The 17,274-nt window shown below is 59.0% G+C and overlaps 1 protein-coding gene across 1 annotated transcript in view; it reads left to right on the forward strand.

The window, feature by feature from the left end:
* Positions 1–17,274, forward strand: part of PYGB (glycogen phosphorylase B) — a 34,524-nt gene that overhangs the window by 13,302 nt on the left and 3,948 nt on the right. The window contains exons 4-17 of the mRNA XM_065921361.1: positions 1,149–1,252; positions 2,671–2,802; positions 4,325–4,436; positions 4,728–4,810; positions 5,630–5,773; positions 6,184–6,276; positions 7,328–7,474; positions 8,195–8,358; positions 9,015–9,129; positions 9,489–9,590; positions 10,117–10,264; positions 13,516–13,574; positions 15,164–15,305; positions 16,780–16,987. Of these exons, the coding sequence (XP_065777433.1) occupies positions 1,149–1,252; positions 2,671–2,802; positions 4,325–4,436; positions 4,728–4,810; positions 5,630–5,773; positions 6,184–6,276; positions 7,328–7,474; positions 8,195–8,358; positions 9,015–9,129; positions 9,489–9,590; positions 10,117–10,264; positions 13,516–13,574; positions 15,164–15,305; positions 16,780–16,987 (1,753 nt within the window). The remainder of the gene's footprint in view (positions 1–1,148; positions 1,253–2,670; positions 2,803–4,324; positions 4,437–4,727; positions 4,811–5,629; positions 5,774–6,183; positions 6,277–7,327; positions 7,475–8,194; positions 8,359–9,014; positions 9,130–9,488; positions 9,591–10,116; positions 10,265–13,515; positions 13,575–15,163; positions 15,306–16,779; positions 16,988–17,274) is intronic.

Consider the following 17,274-nt stretch of genomic DNA (forward strand, 5'->3'; position numbering starts at 1 on the left):
TCAGTGAGCAGCACACAGCGAGGCCAAGGTCAGCCGTGCTCCCAGCGCTGGCCTGTCGGGGCAGACTGGTCCCTCAGAGTGGATGGGACAGTGTGTCCTCCAGGTCGAAATCTTTGCCACCAGTAGGAAGAAAAAAATGCAGCTTATGCTATTCTCTTTCATACAAGGGGTGCTTCATAGTTATGGAGACCAGACTTGCCAAACCTGAGGACCTGGTGCAGAGAGGTTTCTGACATACCTACCACCTTCCTGATTGGGAGGAAGACAGAGGGATAGAATCACACATATTTACGAACGTAGCCCAACTTAAAGCACCTGCTCCTGCCTTACTGCAGTGAGCTGACAGCCCTGAAGAGGCAGAGCTGTTCCTCTTGTAGCTGTCGCTCCCTTCTCACCCAATTTGAGAGTAGCCTCAGTTTGGTGGTTTTTTTCATTTGGGGTATTTTCCCCCCCTTGTTTTAATTAAGAACTCAGAAGTGGAAGCAGCAGTCCCAGTGAGGCTGCATCGCACTGTGTCCTGCTAGGCTCTTGGGCCCAGAGCTTCTGGAACAGAGAGGATCGATTCTGTGCTGCCCTGGAGTGTATGGGGCCCCAGAGTTTACAGTACCATGCGATGGCCCCACCTGCCCCTTCTGAGAGGCATCCTCCTGTGAAGGGAGCAAATGCCCTAACATTGATCTCTGTGTGTGTGTGTTTATGTTTTCAGAATCCAAGTTAAATTCTGCAGACATTATAAGTGCAGCATATGTTTCTGGCAGATGAAACATCCCACAGATCTTCACCCTTGGCCGGGTCTGCCCCACATCCGGGGAAAGGCCCTGTGCACCCCACTTGAGGGCAGGGACGGTGTTTGGAGATGGGCCGAGTTTGGCCATGTCCTTTGTGTTCGTCCCCCTTCCCACGCCCTTAAGTAATCCCCACACTGATGCTGTTTTGGCCGTGGGCTCTCAGGTCGAAGAGCTTCAGCAGCGGCCCAGCAGCCTCAGCCTTTCCTTTTCATGAGACCTGAGGCCAACAGGTCCCCACGGAACCACTGCCTGCCACCCTGGGGGCTGCCCCCCCACCACGGGGTGTCTGCTTGCCTCGGTGTCCGGGCCTGGGCTCAGAGGCCTCGGATCTGCTGACTGTCCCTGTGTTTGGGCTTCCAGCCTGCTTCCTTGACTCGATGGCCACCCTGGGCCTGGCGGCGTACGGCTATGGGATCCGCTATGAGTTTGGGATTTTCAACCAGAAGATTGTCAATGGCTGGCAGGTGGGTGTGGTTTTCTTCCTTTGCTCACTTGCGGCCCTCGGGCACACAAGAAAGTAACCAGGCACTGTCTGATCTGCTTCTGGACTTTCTGCTCCTCCAGGGAGGCTGTGTTCCGGCCCTGGGCAGAGTGGAGGGGGCAGGGGGTCGGTGCTGAGGGCCCCGGCCACTCCGTGCTCTGCATGCCATCCCTTCAGTCAGCAGGGCCTGTCACCCGTGCATTCTCATTGCACGTGGCTTCTGTGTGGCGACAGGACATCTGGAGGGCCCGGGCCAGAGCCTGGCTGGGCCTCTTGTATTTGGGAAGATGCTGCTTCTGCAGACAGCTCGTGATCCTGCTCCGCAGAGGGGAACAGGCTCTGACGTTGGAATCTCACTGATGTACAGGAAAGGAACACCTTCCTGCCACCAGGAAGTCAAAGGCAGGACTAGTTCTGTGATGAGTGTCTGCCTGCTCCAGGCAGAAGGGTCTCGCCTTCTGTGAGTCCTGAGAGAGGGACTCGGGAAGCAGTAACCTCAGCCACGTCACTGTCCCCAACCACGACTCAAATGCTCCTCCTTGGGACTTCCTTCCTTTCTGTCTCTGTGACTTGGCTGTCCTGGACGTGTGGTGTAGACAGAGCCATCTTTCTTTTGTGCCCTGACTGTCCTGGTCACATCGTGTAGATGGAGTCACATGGTGTGTGGACTCCAAGTAATGTCTCTAGGTTCGTCAGTGTGCCTCAGGACTTTTCCCTTTTACTGCTGAATTCAAGCCATTCTTAATGTCTTTTTATTTTGATCTATTCTTCTGCATTTTATATGAATTTTTTTAATAGTCTGAAAGTGAAAGTGAATGTTGCTTAGTCGTGTCTGACTCTTTGCAACCCCATGGACTATACAGTCCCTGGAATTCTCCAGGCCAGAATACTGGAGTGGGTAGCCTTTCCCTTCTCCAGGGGCTCTTCCCAACCCAGGGATTGAGCCCAGGTCTCCTGCATTGTGGGTGGATTCTTTACCAGCTGAGCCACAAGGAAAGCCCAAGAATACTGGAGTGGGTAGTCTATCCCTTCTCCAGTGGATCTTCCCCACCCAGGGATCAAACCAGGGTCTCCTGCATTGCAGGCAGATTCTTTACAAGCTAAGCTACCAGGGAAGCCCTAATAATCCGAAGAATTCACTTTTTTTTTTTTTTGAAGCATTCACTTTTAAACCGAGAACCTTGACCAGAATTGGGAATCTTTACCTTGTAAATCAACTGCAGTTGTGTTTCCATGCTGGGTCTTATCGTCTGGGTGGCGTGGTGGTGCAGGTGGAGGGCGGGGTCCACGGTGCCCAGGTCTGCTGCCCCCGCCCTCACCTGCCACCTGCCCTCACCTGTCGCCCCCCCCCACCTGCCGCCCCCCAACCTGCCGTCCCTGCCTCACCTGCCGCCCCTTCAGGTGGAGGAGGCCGATGACTGGCTGCGCTACGGGAACCCCTGGGAGAAGGCGCGGCCAGAGTACATGCTGCCCGTCCACTTCTACGGGCGCGTGGAGCACAGCCCCGAAGGCGTGCGCTGGCTGGACACACAGGTACCACAGACACTTCCCGGGGTGGGGGGCTGAGCACAGGGACCCTCGACTCACCTCATGTCAGGGGCTTCCCTTGGGGCTTCCCTGTGGGAGCTGCCTCCCCACACACTTGGTCGGGACGGTTCAGACCCTGACCGTGAAGCTACCTTTGCCATTTAACAGGAGCCATGTTTCAGGGTGTTTTGTGGCAAGGAGGTTGGTGCCGGGAGGGGCTGGGCACTGCGGGGGAGGGGGTTGAGAACAGCTCCGCATCCTGGGGGCTGGCGCTCACTCACCATGTAGCCCTGGCTCTCCCAGTAGGGTCTCCCGGTGCAGCTTACCGATTATTTGGAGCCATCAGCGCCCTGGGCAGGGAGCCCTGGGTGGATGTCGCAGAATGGAGCACCCCCACCCAGCTGGGCCCTGGTAGGGGGACCAGGGCAGGAACACTAGGCGCTGGAGAAGCATGGTGCTGGCCCCGGTGGGCACACACACAGAGTCCCCCCAGCTCAGAGATGGGAGAGTCAGAGGAGTGCTTTGTGGGGGGCGGGGGGCGGGGGATAGTTTGCAGTGAGTAAGAGAGTCCACTGTCCAGTGATCTTGGCAGATGAGCAAAAACAGGGCAAACCCGTGAGCCACAGGTGTTCTCGTGGGCTGTCCAGATTTGAGTCTGAACTGGGACTCAGGCCAGGCAGGCTGGTGGCCCAAGATGCCAGAATAAGTTGTATTTAATTTTAAAAAGTGGGGAAAGGGTCTGGTCTTCTAGGTGTGTGTGCCTGTAGAAGATGAGTGGACAAAGGCCTGGAGACCCCAGCGGGATGCGATGAGAGCCTTCCCGTGGGCCTGGGCCGTGGAGAGGGCTGGAGCGGTTTGCAGATGCTTTGCAGGACTGGTCAAGGCCAGGGTCGGGGACAGGGTTGGGGGAAGATGGAAAGGAAGGATGAGGCTGGGGAATAGCCCCCCACCCAGTCCTATGTGGCTCTGGGAGCTGCCTTCACACCCTGAAGCCACCCTTGGAAGTGGATCTGAGTGTGAGCAGCCCCACAGGAGGACCCGAGGGCAGCGGGGACCTGAGGCGGGGGCGCCTCTGTCAGCTAGAGTGAACTGGTGCTTCCGGGCACACGGGGATGGGGAAGGGGAGCATGCAGGCTGCCTTGGTTTGCTGAAGTTCAAGGCCAAGGCCACAGGAGGAGTCTCCATAGACATGGGGCATGGACAGAAACAGCGGCTATGTGTGGGGAGAGGCTAAGTGAGTCCTGAAATAGAAGTCGCCCATTCAGAGTTGCAGGATGAGAGGGCAGGCATGGAGGGCGGAGGCTGGGGACGCAGGAGGGGGGGCTGCCCAGGGCCTGGTGACCGTGGACACCGGTGTGGAAGGTAGAGCTGGAGGAGGCCTGGAGAGCGGTCGGTGGTGTTCAGGCCAGGAGGAGAGAAGCCAGAGGAGGGCGGGCGGCAGCCACCAGCGGGCGGCTGCTTCTGTGAGGGAGCCACCCCAACCTTGGGGGGCGCGGCCCAGGTTGGGGATCACACTTTCCCTTGGCAGGTGGTACTGGCCATGCCATATGACACCCCGGTGCCGGGCTACAAGAACGACACCGTCAACACCATGAGGCTGTGGTCTGCCAAGGCGCCCAACGACTTCAAGCTCCACGACTGTACGTCCCTTCCTGTCCCCACCTAGGGCCTGATCCCATACCGACCCCGGCTGCACTCACAGCCCATGGGGCTCCCCAACGCGGGAGGACTGAGGGCGGGTTTCCCCGTGAGCTTTAGGCTTCCCAGGGACCCCGCGTCCTCCCGAAAGAGCCAGGGCCTGGGACTGGGAGGGGCTGGGCAGCAGAGCAACCGTGCGGCGCCTTCTGCTCGGGAGCGCTTGTCCTCAGACCCATCAGGGTGCTTGGGAGCCTGATAGGCTCGCAGATCCTGACCCCGCTCTCTGTCCTCAGTCAACGTGGGCGGCTACATCGAGGCGGTCCTGGACCGGAACCTGGCTGAGAACATCTCCAGAGTCCTGTATCCCAACGACAATGTGAGCAGCTGCTGCAGCACCGGGGGGAAGGGGGCTCTCATCTGTGCTGCCTCTCAGTGCGGGAAGCTGGGCTCCATCAGGGCCCCCGTGCGCCTCACACTGGTCTCAGCTAACCTCCCGAGAGTGAGGATGGACACGGCATCCCCGACGGGGCCCAGGAGCCCCCGGCCTCACACCTCCAGTCCTCCCCATAAAGACAGGGCCGCAGAGCCCTCGGACCTCACCTGCCGCCGGAGTCTGCTCTTCAGCGCCTGGTGTGGCTCCCTAAGAAGCGGGGGGTGCACTTGTCAGGTGGGGCCAGCAGTGCCTGTCCTGCAGTGATGCCTTGAGACCCACATGGTCATGGTTTGAAAAGCTGTTTGTAGGCGTTTCCCCACATGCGAGACGGGGGTCTTAGCCACATGCTCCACGGCAGATTCTTAGCGGACGAGTCCTTAGGGTTTGCCCAGCTCTGTGGGTGTGGTTTCTTATTTTACCAGTGAAATATGTGCACGCAGCAGCACAAGCCCCTGGCCTGAAGGGCTCACAGGATAATGCCCCCACTCCCTATCCCACCCCCCAAGATTGCAAGCAGAGGCTCCCACTTCAGGCGTGAGGCCTCCGGAGACCCGCACCCTGGAGGTTGTGTTCCTGGCCTTGGCCCCTTGCAGGGCGCTGTGACCCCGTCCTGGCTGCCCGTGCACTTCCTCCCTGTCTGAGGGTCACCTGACCTTGGCCCCAGATCTGGGCTGGACCCCAGCCTGGCCCCACCCTGGGTTGGGGGCCCCAGGGCCCGAGGCCAAGACTGAGCCCAGACCTGTCCTCTGTGCATGTCTGCAGTTCTTTGAAGGGAAGGAGCTGCGGCTGAAGCAGGAGTACTTCGTGGTGGCCGCCACCCTGCAGGACATCATACGGCGCTTCAAGTCATCGAAGTTCGGCTGCCGCGACCCTGTGAGGACCTCGTTCGAGACGTTCCCAGACAAGGTGCGTGTACAGAGGGCCAAATGGGGAGCCAAAGCGGGGCGTTTCCGGGCGGGGCCTCCTCCTTCCAGCCGCGGCGGGCCGGGCCGGGCAGGCAGGAGCTTGGCAGCCTGGGTCTCCATGTCCCCGGGGACCGGGCCTGGGATGCTGTGAAGGGCCCCGTCGGGCAGAGAAGCCAGGTTGCAGGCTCAGTGGAGAGGCCAGCTGCCTGTGTCCGCCAGGCGGGAGCAGCGTTTCAAGGTGACCTGCTCCCTGCTCCTCGGCCAGTTTCCATGCTGGGACCCGGAGCCCATGCCGCGCTGTCCACTGACCGTGGCCAGCCCTGTGACCAGGCTCCACGGGTGGGCAGCTGAGGACCCTAGTTCTGCACAAGCAGTCAAGAAGACTGAAGGGGTTGCCCCGTGTCAACGCAGGTGGCCATCCAGCTGAACGACACCCACCCGGCCCTCGCCATCCCCGAGCTCATGAGGATCCTGGTGGACGTGGAGAAGGTGGACTGGGACAAGGTGAGCACCGAGCCTGAGGGCCTGGTGCGAGGTGAGCTCCACACCCCGCCCCAACAGTAGGGCTGAGGACTGGGCTGGTCCTGGGACCTGGAGCGGGGCCTCCCTGAGGGCCTCAGGAGAAGAGAAGAATGCTGTCCCTGGGAACACAGGCCCGGGGATAGGAGTACGTGAAGGAGCGGGTCTGGGGTTTCTCCCGAGGGCAGAATGCTGAGTATAGGTTGCAGGGCAAAGGCCAGAGAAGAGCAGTTTTCTGGACAAGAAAAGAATTCTGACACTTTTCGGAGCTTCTCATGCTTGCTTTGTCATCTTAGAACTGTGGCCAAAGACCCAGAGGTGTTCAGCTTACAGAAATACATCGTTTATTTATGGGCTTGTTCTCCTCGCCTCACTTATTTTGGTCCTAGACTCTTTAGTGGGGTTTTCTTGATATCACTAAGTCAACATAAAAGCCATTTTTACCCCCTTTTTTAGTGCCAGAGCCCCTTTCTGGTTCCGGCTGCACCTGTGGGTGGGGCTGAGCCGGTGCAGTTCACCTCTGGCCAGCAGAGGGCGGGGCCGCGCACCTCACCAGCTGTCCCTGGAAGTCAGTTTGGTGGAAATTAAGCTAGCTGGAGCTCTGTTGGGTTTGCAGAGGAAACTGGGGTGATTCCCAGGTAGTGAAGAGGTGCTCGGTTCCGTGTATGTCCTGCGTCACGTCAGGAGAGTGAATCGGTTCAGTGTATGTGCTGGGTCACAGCAGCAGAGTGAAGGGCAAAGCACTCACCACGGGTCTGGGAAGCTCCAGGCCCCGGAGCAGAAACATGCAGCTGGCAGGGCCCTTCCTGGTGGCATCTGAGCACCTGCCTCTAACCCTACACGAGCCCCTCGGCTTGGTGTCCGGCAGCTGGTCTTCTCTATTCACTGTGGGGTTTCTGGAGTGTTGCGAGCCGGTCTTCTCTGAGCATTGTGGGGTTTCTGGAGTTTTGGGAGCTGGTCTTCTCTGTTCACTGTGGGGAGTTCTGGAGTGTTGTGAGCTGGTCTCTGACACTGTGGGGTTTCTGGATTATCACAGGCCTGGGAAATCACAAAGAAGACTTGTGCGTACACCAATCACACAGTGCTGCCTGAGGCCTTGGAGCGCTGGCCGGTGTCCATGTTTGAGAAGCTGCTGCCGCGGCACCTGGACATCATCTACGCCATCAATCAGAGGCACCTGGATGTGAGCACGGCAGGGCAGCGGGGGTGCACCTGCAGGGCCCGCCCGTCCTGTCGTGATGGGGGGAGGAGGGCCACGCCTACTCCCCTGGGCCCTCCTCTTCACTCCCCATCGCACCGTCAGGCCTGGGACAGGTGCTTCCTGAACAGAATAGCCTCTGTTCACAGAGGACTTGGGGCCTGGGGGCTGGCCCTTGGCAGAGGTGCTGGCTGGTCCCCACACTGGGAGCCCTGCTTTCGGGGCTTGGGGGAGCCCTTTTCCCCATATCTGAGGAGGTTCAGATGTTAAGTGTCTGTTCCTGGCACGCCAGAGGCCTTTGTCCTGAGACATCACTGCAGCATTTGGGTGATGGGGATAAAGTCACCGCTGAGATATCACTGCAGCGTTTGGGTGGAAACGCTTGGGGGGAAAGTCACCTGTGTCTTTTCTCTGTCATGCATAGAGTGGATGCTGGTACAGGAATGGGGGAACTTAGGGTTCAGGTGTGATGATTTTCCTTTTTTTGATCTTTTGGTGAAAGAGTGGCTGTTCTCACTGGTAGACTGTGGGTACAGCCTGGGCCACTGGACACAGCATCTTCATCTCTTCCTGTGGGTCACGTGGCACCTGCTCAGCTCCACCAAGTCCACAGGCTGAGCCCGAGGCTCAGGGCTAGCCAGCCTGGGCTGCAGCCACTCTGGGGGAGCAGTGCCCGCCCTCCCACTCACCACTCTGTCCTTACAGCACGTGGCCGCCCTGTTCCCTGGGGACGTGGACCGCCTGCGGAGGATGTCGGTGATCGAGGAAGGGGACTGCAAGCGGATCAACATGGCGCACCTGTGTGTCATTGGGTCCCACGCCGTCAACGGCGTGGCGAGGATCCACTCGGAGATCGTGAGGCAGTCAGTGTGAGTGCAAGGTGCCCTTCAGCTCCCACCCCACCCCCGCCACCCGCAGTGCGGTGACTGAGGCCGATAACCTCCCAGAGCTCAGTGGTGGGAGGGTGAGCCTCTGGCTCGATGGACAATGCTGGGGGCTGAGTCCTCTTGTCACCAGGAGCCCCTCTGGCTGTCGGTGTTCTCCATCTGTCCAGGCGGAAGGTCTGCTCCTGGAGCACGTGCCTGGGATGAGGGGCCCGGGCTGGACTGGGGGAGGTCAGGGCAGAGGTCAGGCCTGGGGCTCGTCTCCTAGAGGAAGGAGGGATTCCGAGGGCAGGTTCCCTGCTCCAGCCCCTCTCCATGGGACAGGATCTCGGAATTCCGTCTTTTAGTCCTCATCCCAGTCCTCAAGTGGGACACCTGCCGTGATCGTGCCCGGCGGCCTGTGTCCCCAGTGCTGGCCTGAGACTTTATGTGATGTGCCGTTTTATCCCCCCCTGTCTGTCTGCAGCCTGCTGTCAGGACCACTGGGAGGAGGCCAGGCTCCAGCCACCTGCCGGGGTGGTCGGGTTCCTGGGGAGGCAGAACAGCAGGCTGGGTCTGGGGCTCCTCCAGAGGGCCCTGTGCCCTTTGCCTGCCTTGTTCTAACCAGCGTTTGCTGAGTCGCCTGTGGTCTTTGTGCTTAGCTTTAAGGACTTTTACGAGCTGGAGCCGGAGAAGTTCCAGAATAAGACGAATGGCATCACGCCCCGCCGCTGGCTGCTCCTGTGTAACCCGGGGCTGGCAGAGACCATCGTGGAGGTGAGGCCGGTGCCCCCCAGCCCGCCTGAGGCTGTGTGGGCATGACCCACCCCCTTGCGTGTGGAGAGTGGGGGCTCCTGGACAAGGGGGTGGGCACTGCTGCCTACAGATGTGAGCAGCCTGGCGGTTGGTCGGCAGCCCTGGCGGTCTGTGCAGGAGTTCAGAGGGGGTCCTGGGCTTCAGGTCCAGCTTGTGAGTCCTGACGAGATGTGTGAGCTGGGGATGTGGTCATTGTTGACTGGTTCCCGTGTTCTCAAGCGGCTCCAGTGTGCAGGATCTCCTGGGAGGGGGTGTGGTGGAGAGGAGCGGCCAAAGGGGATGCAGAGCGCAGAAGCTGTGTCGCCCTCACGGTTCCACAGAGGCTCGGGGAAGGTTTCCTGACAGACCTGAGCCAACTGAAGAAGCTGTTGCCGCTGGTCGGGGACGAGGCGCTCATCAGGGACGTGGCCCAGGTCAAGCAGGTAGGCCTGGCACGGGGCCAGGAGCTTAGCCCCCACTCGGCCCTGTGGAGGGGCCCCAGGTCCTCAGGGAGAGCTTGCCTGGAGGGGAAGCGCATGGGAATCAACGCAGGCCCCACATATCCACTCGAGGTGCTGTGTGCGTCCGCAGGCCCCCCGCAGCTGTCTCACGGCCAGGCTTTCTGGACAACCTCTGAAGAGCGAGACTGACCCTCTGTTGTGCCACTGGCCTGGCCCTGGGGGCCCAGAAATAGTGTTCGCTTCAGGGTCTCCGTCCCTGTTTTTTGTCTCCTTTTTCTGCTTTTCTCACCCTCGCTTCTCCCCCAGGGTTTGCCTGTTGGTCTGGTTTCTCGCTCAGCTCTGAGCTCTCGTGCAGATCCACTCTCAGGGTCACGCTTCCCCGCTTCTGCCCACGTGGACCCCCGGCCCTCTGTGTCCTCCCTGGGATGGCCCCTCCCTGCTGCATCTCTGACGGGCTCACAGGCTCAGCCCTGTGAACACCCCACTGTCCTTACCGCTGTTCTCCCAGGAAAACAAGGTCAAGTTCTCCGCCTTCCTGGAGAAGCAGTACGGGGTGAAGGTCAACCCCTCATCCATGTTCGACGTGCATGTGAAGCGGATCCATGAGTACAAGCGGCAGCTGCTCAACTGCCTGCACGTGGTCACCTTGTACAACCGTGAGTGCCCTGCCCGCACCCCACCGTGGACCAGACCTTTTTCTCACTCGCTTGATCTGACGTGACACGTTCACTTTAAGCAGCGGCTTCTGGTTTTCTGTGTTCAGAGCAGAGCAGCTACAAGGAGTGAGATGTGAACTCAGAGGTTGGGGAGCTTGAGGCCCAGGGGATGCCCTGCCTCTGGGGTGGGGCCTTCGAGTCCCTGGAGGCTGGGTCGTAGGTTCGGTGTAGCCTTTCACATTTAGTTATTATTGTTATTAGACTTGTTTAAAGTTACCCGGAGACACTTTACTCAGCAAGGGAGGCATTTAAGGTGCGCTCTTGGAAGATGAAATAGTATGTTACATCTCTACACCTTAGTAACATTTAAGTGGCATTTAATTTTGAAGCAAATGTGAATCAAAGAACCTCCCCAACCACAAAGTCGCTATGAACATTTTCTAGTTCTATAAATGAGGTAATAAAACCTCAAGGAAACCGGCATGATTTTTAAATTTTTGTAACATAGTAATAGTAACATAGTAGGAGCAATAGTAAACATAGTAATATTAATAGTAAAAGAGCAAAGTGGATCCTAATTTTGAAAACAAAGGAACCACAAATACAGCTCCTCTGGAGACTGTCAGCTCCCCAGTTCCCACGAGGGAGACTTGGTCCCAAAGGCCCCACCCGATCACTCATGAGACAGTTCAGATTCCGGTTTCCTTTGAGCGGCTCTGACCCAACGCTCAGAAAAGGCTCAGGGGAGCACCCTCCTGTGCATGTGACTCAGGCATCTCCTGGGTCAGAGACGGCAGTTCCTGGAGACCTTGTTTTGTGCCGTGGTTTGCTTTCACCATTGTGATTTTCTGCATTTTCTTTGTCATTGCCCCAGTGGTGCCCTTGAGTCCCCTGCTCCCGAGCAGCGGGCGGCCTGCCCTCTGTCCCTGCCCCCTCTGGTGGCCCGGGCCGCCTACTGCCCGCCCCACGCTGCCTCTGCTCGGGGCCTTGGCAGCGTTCCGACGGGGCTGGCAGGGTGTGCGCTGCCCGCCCACTCATCCGCTGGTGTGTGTGTGTGCTCGGGGGGGGGGGGTGTTGTCTCCCCACGGGCAGCCCCCTCGCTGTGCCCTGACTTGGGTCCCCGTCTGCTCTGAGGGCCGTCCGGTCGCCCTCCTGCTTGGTTCTTGCGACCCGAGGTCTTCCTTGTCCGCGGCATTGGTGGCCTTTCCCAGGAAGGGTAGCTGGGCTGAGGCGACATCCTCAGCCTCCCTCTCTCCTCGGGCAGCAGGAGGGTGGTCCTCGGGGGGCAACTCTCTGGGCCGGTGCTCATCCGGCTCAGCTGTGTCGGCCGCTGGCCACCGCGGTTAGTTCTCTCCATGCTCACGGCCCTCTGAGCGTGTTGGTTGGTGTCTTCTATCCCGGCTAAGAAGTTCCTTGAAATATGTGGAAACCTGGATTCAGCTTCCTCCTCCCGGGGCTGCAGTGAGCTGTGTGGTTGGTGCTTCTCCCACCTTCTTTTTGCCCATCGATGGCGCGCTCTCTGCTTTTCTGCTCCCTGCTGTCTGCTGGTCCTGCTCCATGCTCTGTGCCTGCTGTTCTCTACGCGTCTCTCCTCCCTGTGGTTTCTGTGATCAGGTCGCACCTCATGGGGCCGTTCTGCTTTGTGGCCCATGTTTTCCCCGTCTTGGTGTTGCGTTTCAGGCTGTGGTCTCCCATCTGCGTTGACCATCCTCACAGGCTGGAGACTTAGGGGGGCGGCTTCCACTTCCCTCATCTGTGGCGAAGCTGTGTGTTGGGGTTGGAAGAGCTGCATCAAGACCCTGGCCGGAGCCTCATGAGCTCAGGGCAGGTGCAGGCCTCCAAGCTCCAGACGCCTCTCTGAGGCTGTGTCCCCTCTCTGTGGCCGTGTCCCCCTCCGAGGCCGTGTCCCCTCTCCGAGGCTGTGTCCCCTGTCCGAGGCCGTGTCCCCTCTCCGAGGCCGTGTCCCCCTCTGAGGCCGTGTCCCCTCTTCGAGGCCGTGTCCCCTGTCCGAGGCCGTGTCCCCCTCTGAGGCCGTGACCTCTCTCTGTGACTGTGTCCCCTCTCTGAGGCCGTGTCCCCTCTCCAAGGCCATGTCCCCCTCTGAGGCCATGTCCCCTGTCCGAGGCCGTGTCCCCTCTCCGAGGCCGTGTCCCTCCTCCGAGGCCGTGTCCCCTCTCTGAGGCCGTGTCCCCTGTCTGAGGCTGTGTCCCCTCTCTGAAGCCATGTTCCCTCTGTGGCTGTGTCCCCCACTTTGTGGCTCCAAGTCCAGGCTGGCTCAGGAGGCGTCGTGGCCTGTGGGCCTCTGCCTACCAGGAAGTCCAGGCCCCTCTCCGAGGTTTCCCTGTGGGAGAGGGGCTGACATAGTCCGCCCACCCAGCCCTCGGGGGCTCTTTGCCTGCCTCCTCCCTTCCCTCCCCAGGAGGTCAGGATTCCTGAGACCCTGCGCTCACAGCCCCATCTCCCACCAATCTTGTGACCCGGCAGGACTTGCTCAGTGATCCGGCATTCACATATTTTTCTTCTTTACAATGTAGCTTGTGGTTTGGGGCTTTTTTTTTTTTCTCTTGTTCTCTAGGTGACTCTGTCCACTATCTGGAAGCAGGAAGGTTCAAAACTCAGGGACTACAGGAACCTGAGGTCAAAGGTTAAAGATCAGCCATGCCCCTTAGTGGATACTGTAAATCTCGTGGCTGATTCCTGACCCTGGTGAATACTGTTCAGGGCAGCCCTGCACCTCTGTAGACACCACCACCCCGATGAAATCTGAAGACCCAGTGGCCTGGCAAGGACAGCTCATTCTGCTGGGGCTGGAGGCGAGCTGTCTGCTCCTGTGCAGGAAAGCTCTGGGGGGCTTCTCACCCTCTGTCCCAGCAGGGAGGGGTTTGGTCTCTCACTGACACCCCGCGCAGGCTGACAGTTAATCACCACTGTCCCAAGGTCAACCCATTTTTGAGTGCCCATCACACACAAGGACCTTCAGTCCTGGTCACCAGACCCAAAAGAGCTCCTGTCTTGGGCTGTTCTGGACACAAAGGCGCAGCTTTTCCACTGAACCTTCTGGAAGAATGTGCTCCTGGTTAGCCTTTGGCACCAACCTGGACACAGCACAGAGTTCTGTAAACGGAAGCTCCTGGCGGCACACCGCTTGCATCAGGCTGGTCTTTGAGGACACTGGTTACCGAGGCAAGCGCAGGGCTCAGGCATGTCTGGCTCCAGTTGCCTTACTTGGCTGTCTTCTGTTTGTCTTACAGGAATAAAGAAGGACCCGGCCCAGGCCTTTGTGCCCAGGACTGTCATGATTGGGGGCAAGGTGAGGTGACGGCTTCTTTGTTCTTGCTTGGCGTTGGGCGGGAACATACAAACCACCATGCTTTTCCGCAGTGTCCCTATATCTGGGCTGGATGCTGCGGGTGGCTAGGCACCGACCTGCACACAAAGCCCAGAGGTCCCTGCCCCAGTGATGCCTCTGGGCCAGGACATTCAGGTGTCTCATCAGCTCGGCCACAGGAAGGGAGCTGGATGGGGCCCCTGCCTGCCCAGGGCAGTGGGGTCCCCAGGGCCAACCTCCAGTGGGGAAGCACCGTTCCTCGTTGTGATTGCCAGCGTTCCACACGTCCCATGCACTTTTGTGGTGAGTGGACACTGGTCACTGGCTGCTTCATCAGCTAGATGTGGGCCTGCTCTCAGCCTGGCCTCATGCATTTTATTTACTGTGGCACGTGCTTTAGGACATGTGATCACAGAGTCCCAGTGTATCACCAGGGGGCGTCGGCAGGTCCCACCACAGGTCTCTGGACTCTAGGCCCCATGTCCCCACCCTCCACCACTTTTCCACGGAGCCTGGGCACGGCTGCTTCATGGGGGCTGCAGGCGGGCCCAGGTTTGTTCTCTCCTGCGACTTGAGCACCTCCACAGATGGAGGCACCCCCAGCTCAGACAGCAGCTCACACCACCTTTTTCTGTTTTAACCCCCCCCCCCCCAATCCCTGACTCCTGTTCCTGAAACAGATTCTGGACAGTACTCTGTTTCATTTGTTAGTATTTCCATATGCATTTCTCAGAGATGGGGACTGTCAAAAAGTTTTAAAATGTTTTTTAGAAATGAGAATCTAGAGAAAAAAAGAATCGTAGAACATCTGCAAATCTGTTGCCTGACTTTTGCTAAACATTTTCGAAGTAGATTACAAACACTGTAACATTTCACCCCCTCAGAACTTCATTAGTTGTCTTCCCAATGACGTATTGTCTTCCCAGTGACGTTTTCCTGCAAAACCACACAACACCACCATCACAGTTACAACACTTGACAAGAATTCCACCACGTCATTAAATATCCAGCCAGGGCCGCATGCCTGGCTGTCTTATTAGAAATCTTGGGTTTGTTTGAGTCAGGATCCAGTGAAGTTCTCACATGGCGCAGGGCAGCTGTGTCTCATCCATAGGTTTTCGTCCACATCCCCCCTTTTTTCCTCTGCAGTTTTTTACAGAAATTGGGTTGTGTCTCCCCCACACCGTGTCTCTCTGGTATCTCCCAGAACCTTCATGGGTTCCCCGTGTTTCCTGTAGGTTGGTAGTCAGTTCTCAGGGGTCCTTGTTCCCTCTCTCCATTTCTAAAAAACAAACTAGAATCAGGAAACCAAGCTTGAGGCTGACTGATCTGTGCGTGTGGGTAAAGAGCTGTCACGAGAGGCACTCAGTCGGCACCCGGGGGGTGGCTGGGGTGCTGTGCCCTGTGGGCCCGTCTGTCAGGTTGAAAGGCACACAAGGATGCCATGACCTCAGCCCCCATGGGGCCCCCTCCCACCAGCCGATCCACTCAGCTGGGCGCGTCCAAGCCGGGCTCCAGTGACCCTGCCCTGAGCACAGGGTATGTGCTGTGTGCCCCTTTCCCTGTTGCAGGCAGCGCCTGGCTACCACATGGCTAAGAAGATCATCAAGCTGGTCACGTCCATTGGTGACATTGTCAACCATGATCCGATTGTGGGCGACAGGCTCAAAGTGATCTTCCTGGAAAACTACCGGGTGTCCTTGGCCGAGAAAGGTAAGCCTGCCCTGCCTGGATGCAGCGGGTGGTCCTCGCTGGTCAGGGCCTGTCTTGCCTTCAGGCAGATTAATGGCCCTGACACCACGTTCCCCAGCCAGAGGGGCCCTGGTCTGGTAGCCAAGGCCCTGGTCTCTGTACTTCCTGCCCTCCCCTCCTCGTGCCTCTGCTCCTCAGGTTGGCCTTCCTGCCCCTGGGCTTGCTCTTGGTGGCCCATGCCCCCCACCCTCCCCCTCCCCCAGTGATGCTTCTGCTTGTCCCCACCTGTTCACTCTGGCCTGCATCAGCTCTGGGGGCGTCTAGCTGGGGCCCTTCACTGTGGGGGTCCTGGGTACGTGTTGCCACCCAGAGAAGGGCCTGTGGCCACATGTGGCTCAGAGCAGGGTTCTTCTGAGCTGGACTGGCCTTTCTAAGGCAGCTGCTTCTGGAGGCCTGGCAGGAAGTGCTAGGAAACCTGAGCCTGGAATCGTGGCCCAAGTTGCAGCCCCTCTGGTCCAGGGGACTGTACGCTGCCCTCCAGCGTTGGTGGAGGGCAGGCTCTCACACTCCTTCCCCCTCCAGTGCGGCCGGGTCATCAACATCATCCCTGTGGTCCCACCACTGCCCTGGACCATCTGTGGCTCCAGGATTGGGTTGTGGTTCTTGCTTCACTGAGCTTCTCACAACATCTCAGGCCCTATGCCGCCTGGAACTCCCAGGCTAGCTCCTGCACTTCCTAGAACTGACCTCGGGGACAGCCTGGGGTCAGGCCTCATGCTCCCCAGCCCTTGGACTTGCTGTGGTCATGTGTCCACCATCCTGTCTGCCCGTGTCCCTCTGCTGGAGGGGCCAGGGGTGTCTGTGTCTCCATCCCAACACCTGGCCCTGACCATGAAGAGGGGGCTGGACTCTGGACTTGGCTGACCCTGAGTGCCCACCAGCTGGGTCAGGGAAGCAGCATCCGTCAGCCCTGAGGACCCGCTGAGGATGCGGGAACAGGGTCGCCGAGGCAGGCAGGATGGAAGCCGTGCTCCTGCCGCCATGGCGAGACACAGGAACCCGCGTGTGGGAGAAGCCGCCCGACTGCTGGGGGGTTGTGACTCGGCTGCTATGCCCAGGCTGTACAGAGGGACTCCCAGGCATAAGGCCACGGGAAGACTGTCCCCGGTCCTCTGCTCCTGTGAGAGTCCATTCTTTTCAAAGTCGTTTAAGGAGCCTATGGGCTGATGGACTAAGACAGCAGTGATGTCAGGATACAAGGGAAAGAATACCCAACCCAGCTTTGGTATGGCCCTGGTCCACAGGTTCTAGGACAGAGGTCCTCTGCCACCTGCAGGGCTTCTCGGCATCTCCACGTGGACCCACGGCCTCGAGCTGCCCTTGGTCGGAAAGGGGAGCTGTGTGGGGTGGGGGGCAGTGCGTGGTGTCCCCTGGCCTTCCTGTTGCTCTTGTGCCTCCTGACTGATGGGTCTTGTCTGCGCCCCGCTCCCCGCAGTCATCCCTGCCGCCGACCTGTCGCAGCAAATCTCCACTGCGGGCACCGAGGCCTCAGGCACAGGCAACATGAAGTTCATGCTCAACGGGGCCCTCACCATCGGCACCATGGACGGGGCCAACGTGGAGATGGCCGAGGAGGCCGGGGCCGAGAACCTCTTCATCTTTGGCCTGCGGGTGGAGGACGTGGAGGCCCTGGACCAGAAAGGGTGGGTTCTTCTCGAGGCCTCTGTCTCCTCTAAGAGTCCTCACACCCGTGGATACCCTGAGGGGGTCCGGGCTCAGCCTAGTTGCCTGAAATCCCTCAGGGGACCCGGGGAAGCCGCAGGCATCAGGGCCTAAACCCAAATGGTGGGAACCTTGTCAGCCTGCAAGCACTGCCCCTTAAGGCCTTGCCCTGTGTCTGCCGCACGCCTCCCTCTCCCCGGACTCCCTGATGTTTCTCAGGTCCGACTTCACATGTCATTTTCTTCTGCAAGGTCCTGGCAGACTGGGG

The sequence above is a fragment of the Muntiacus reevesi genome, chromosome 2 (assembly GCF_963930625.1).
Source record: "Muntiacus reevesi chromosome 2, mMunRee1.1, whole genome shotgun sequence".
NCBI classification, from domain to species: domain Eukaryota; kingdom Metazoa; phylum Chordata; class Mammalia; order Artiodactyla; family Cervidae; genus Muntiacus; species Muntiacus reevesi.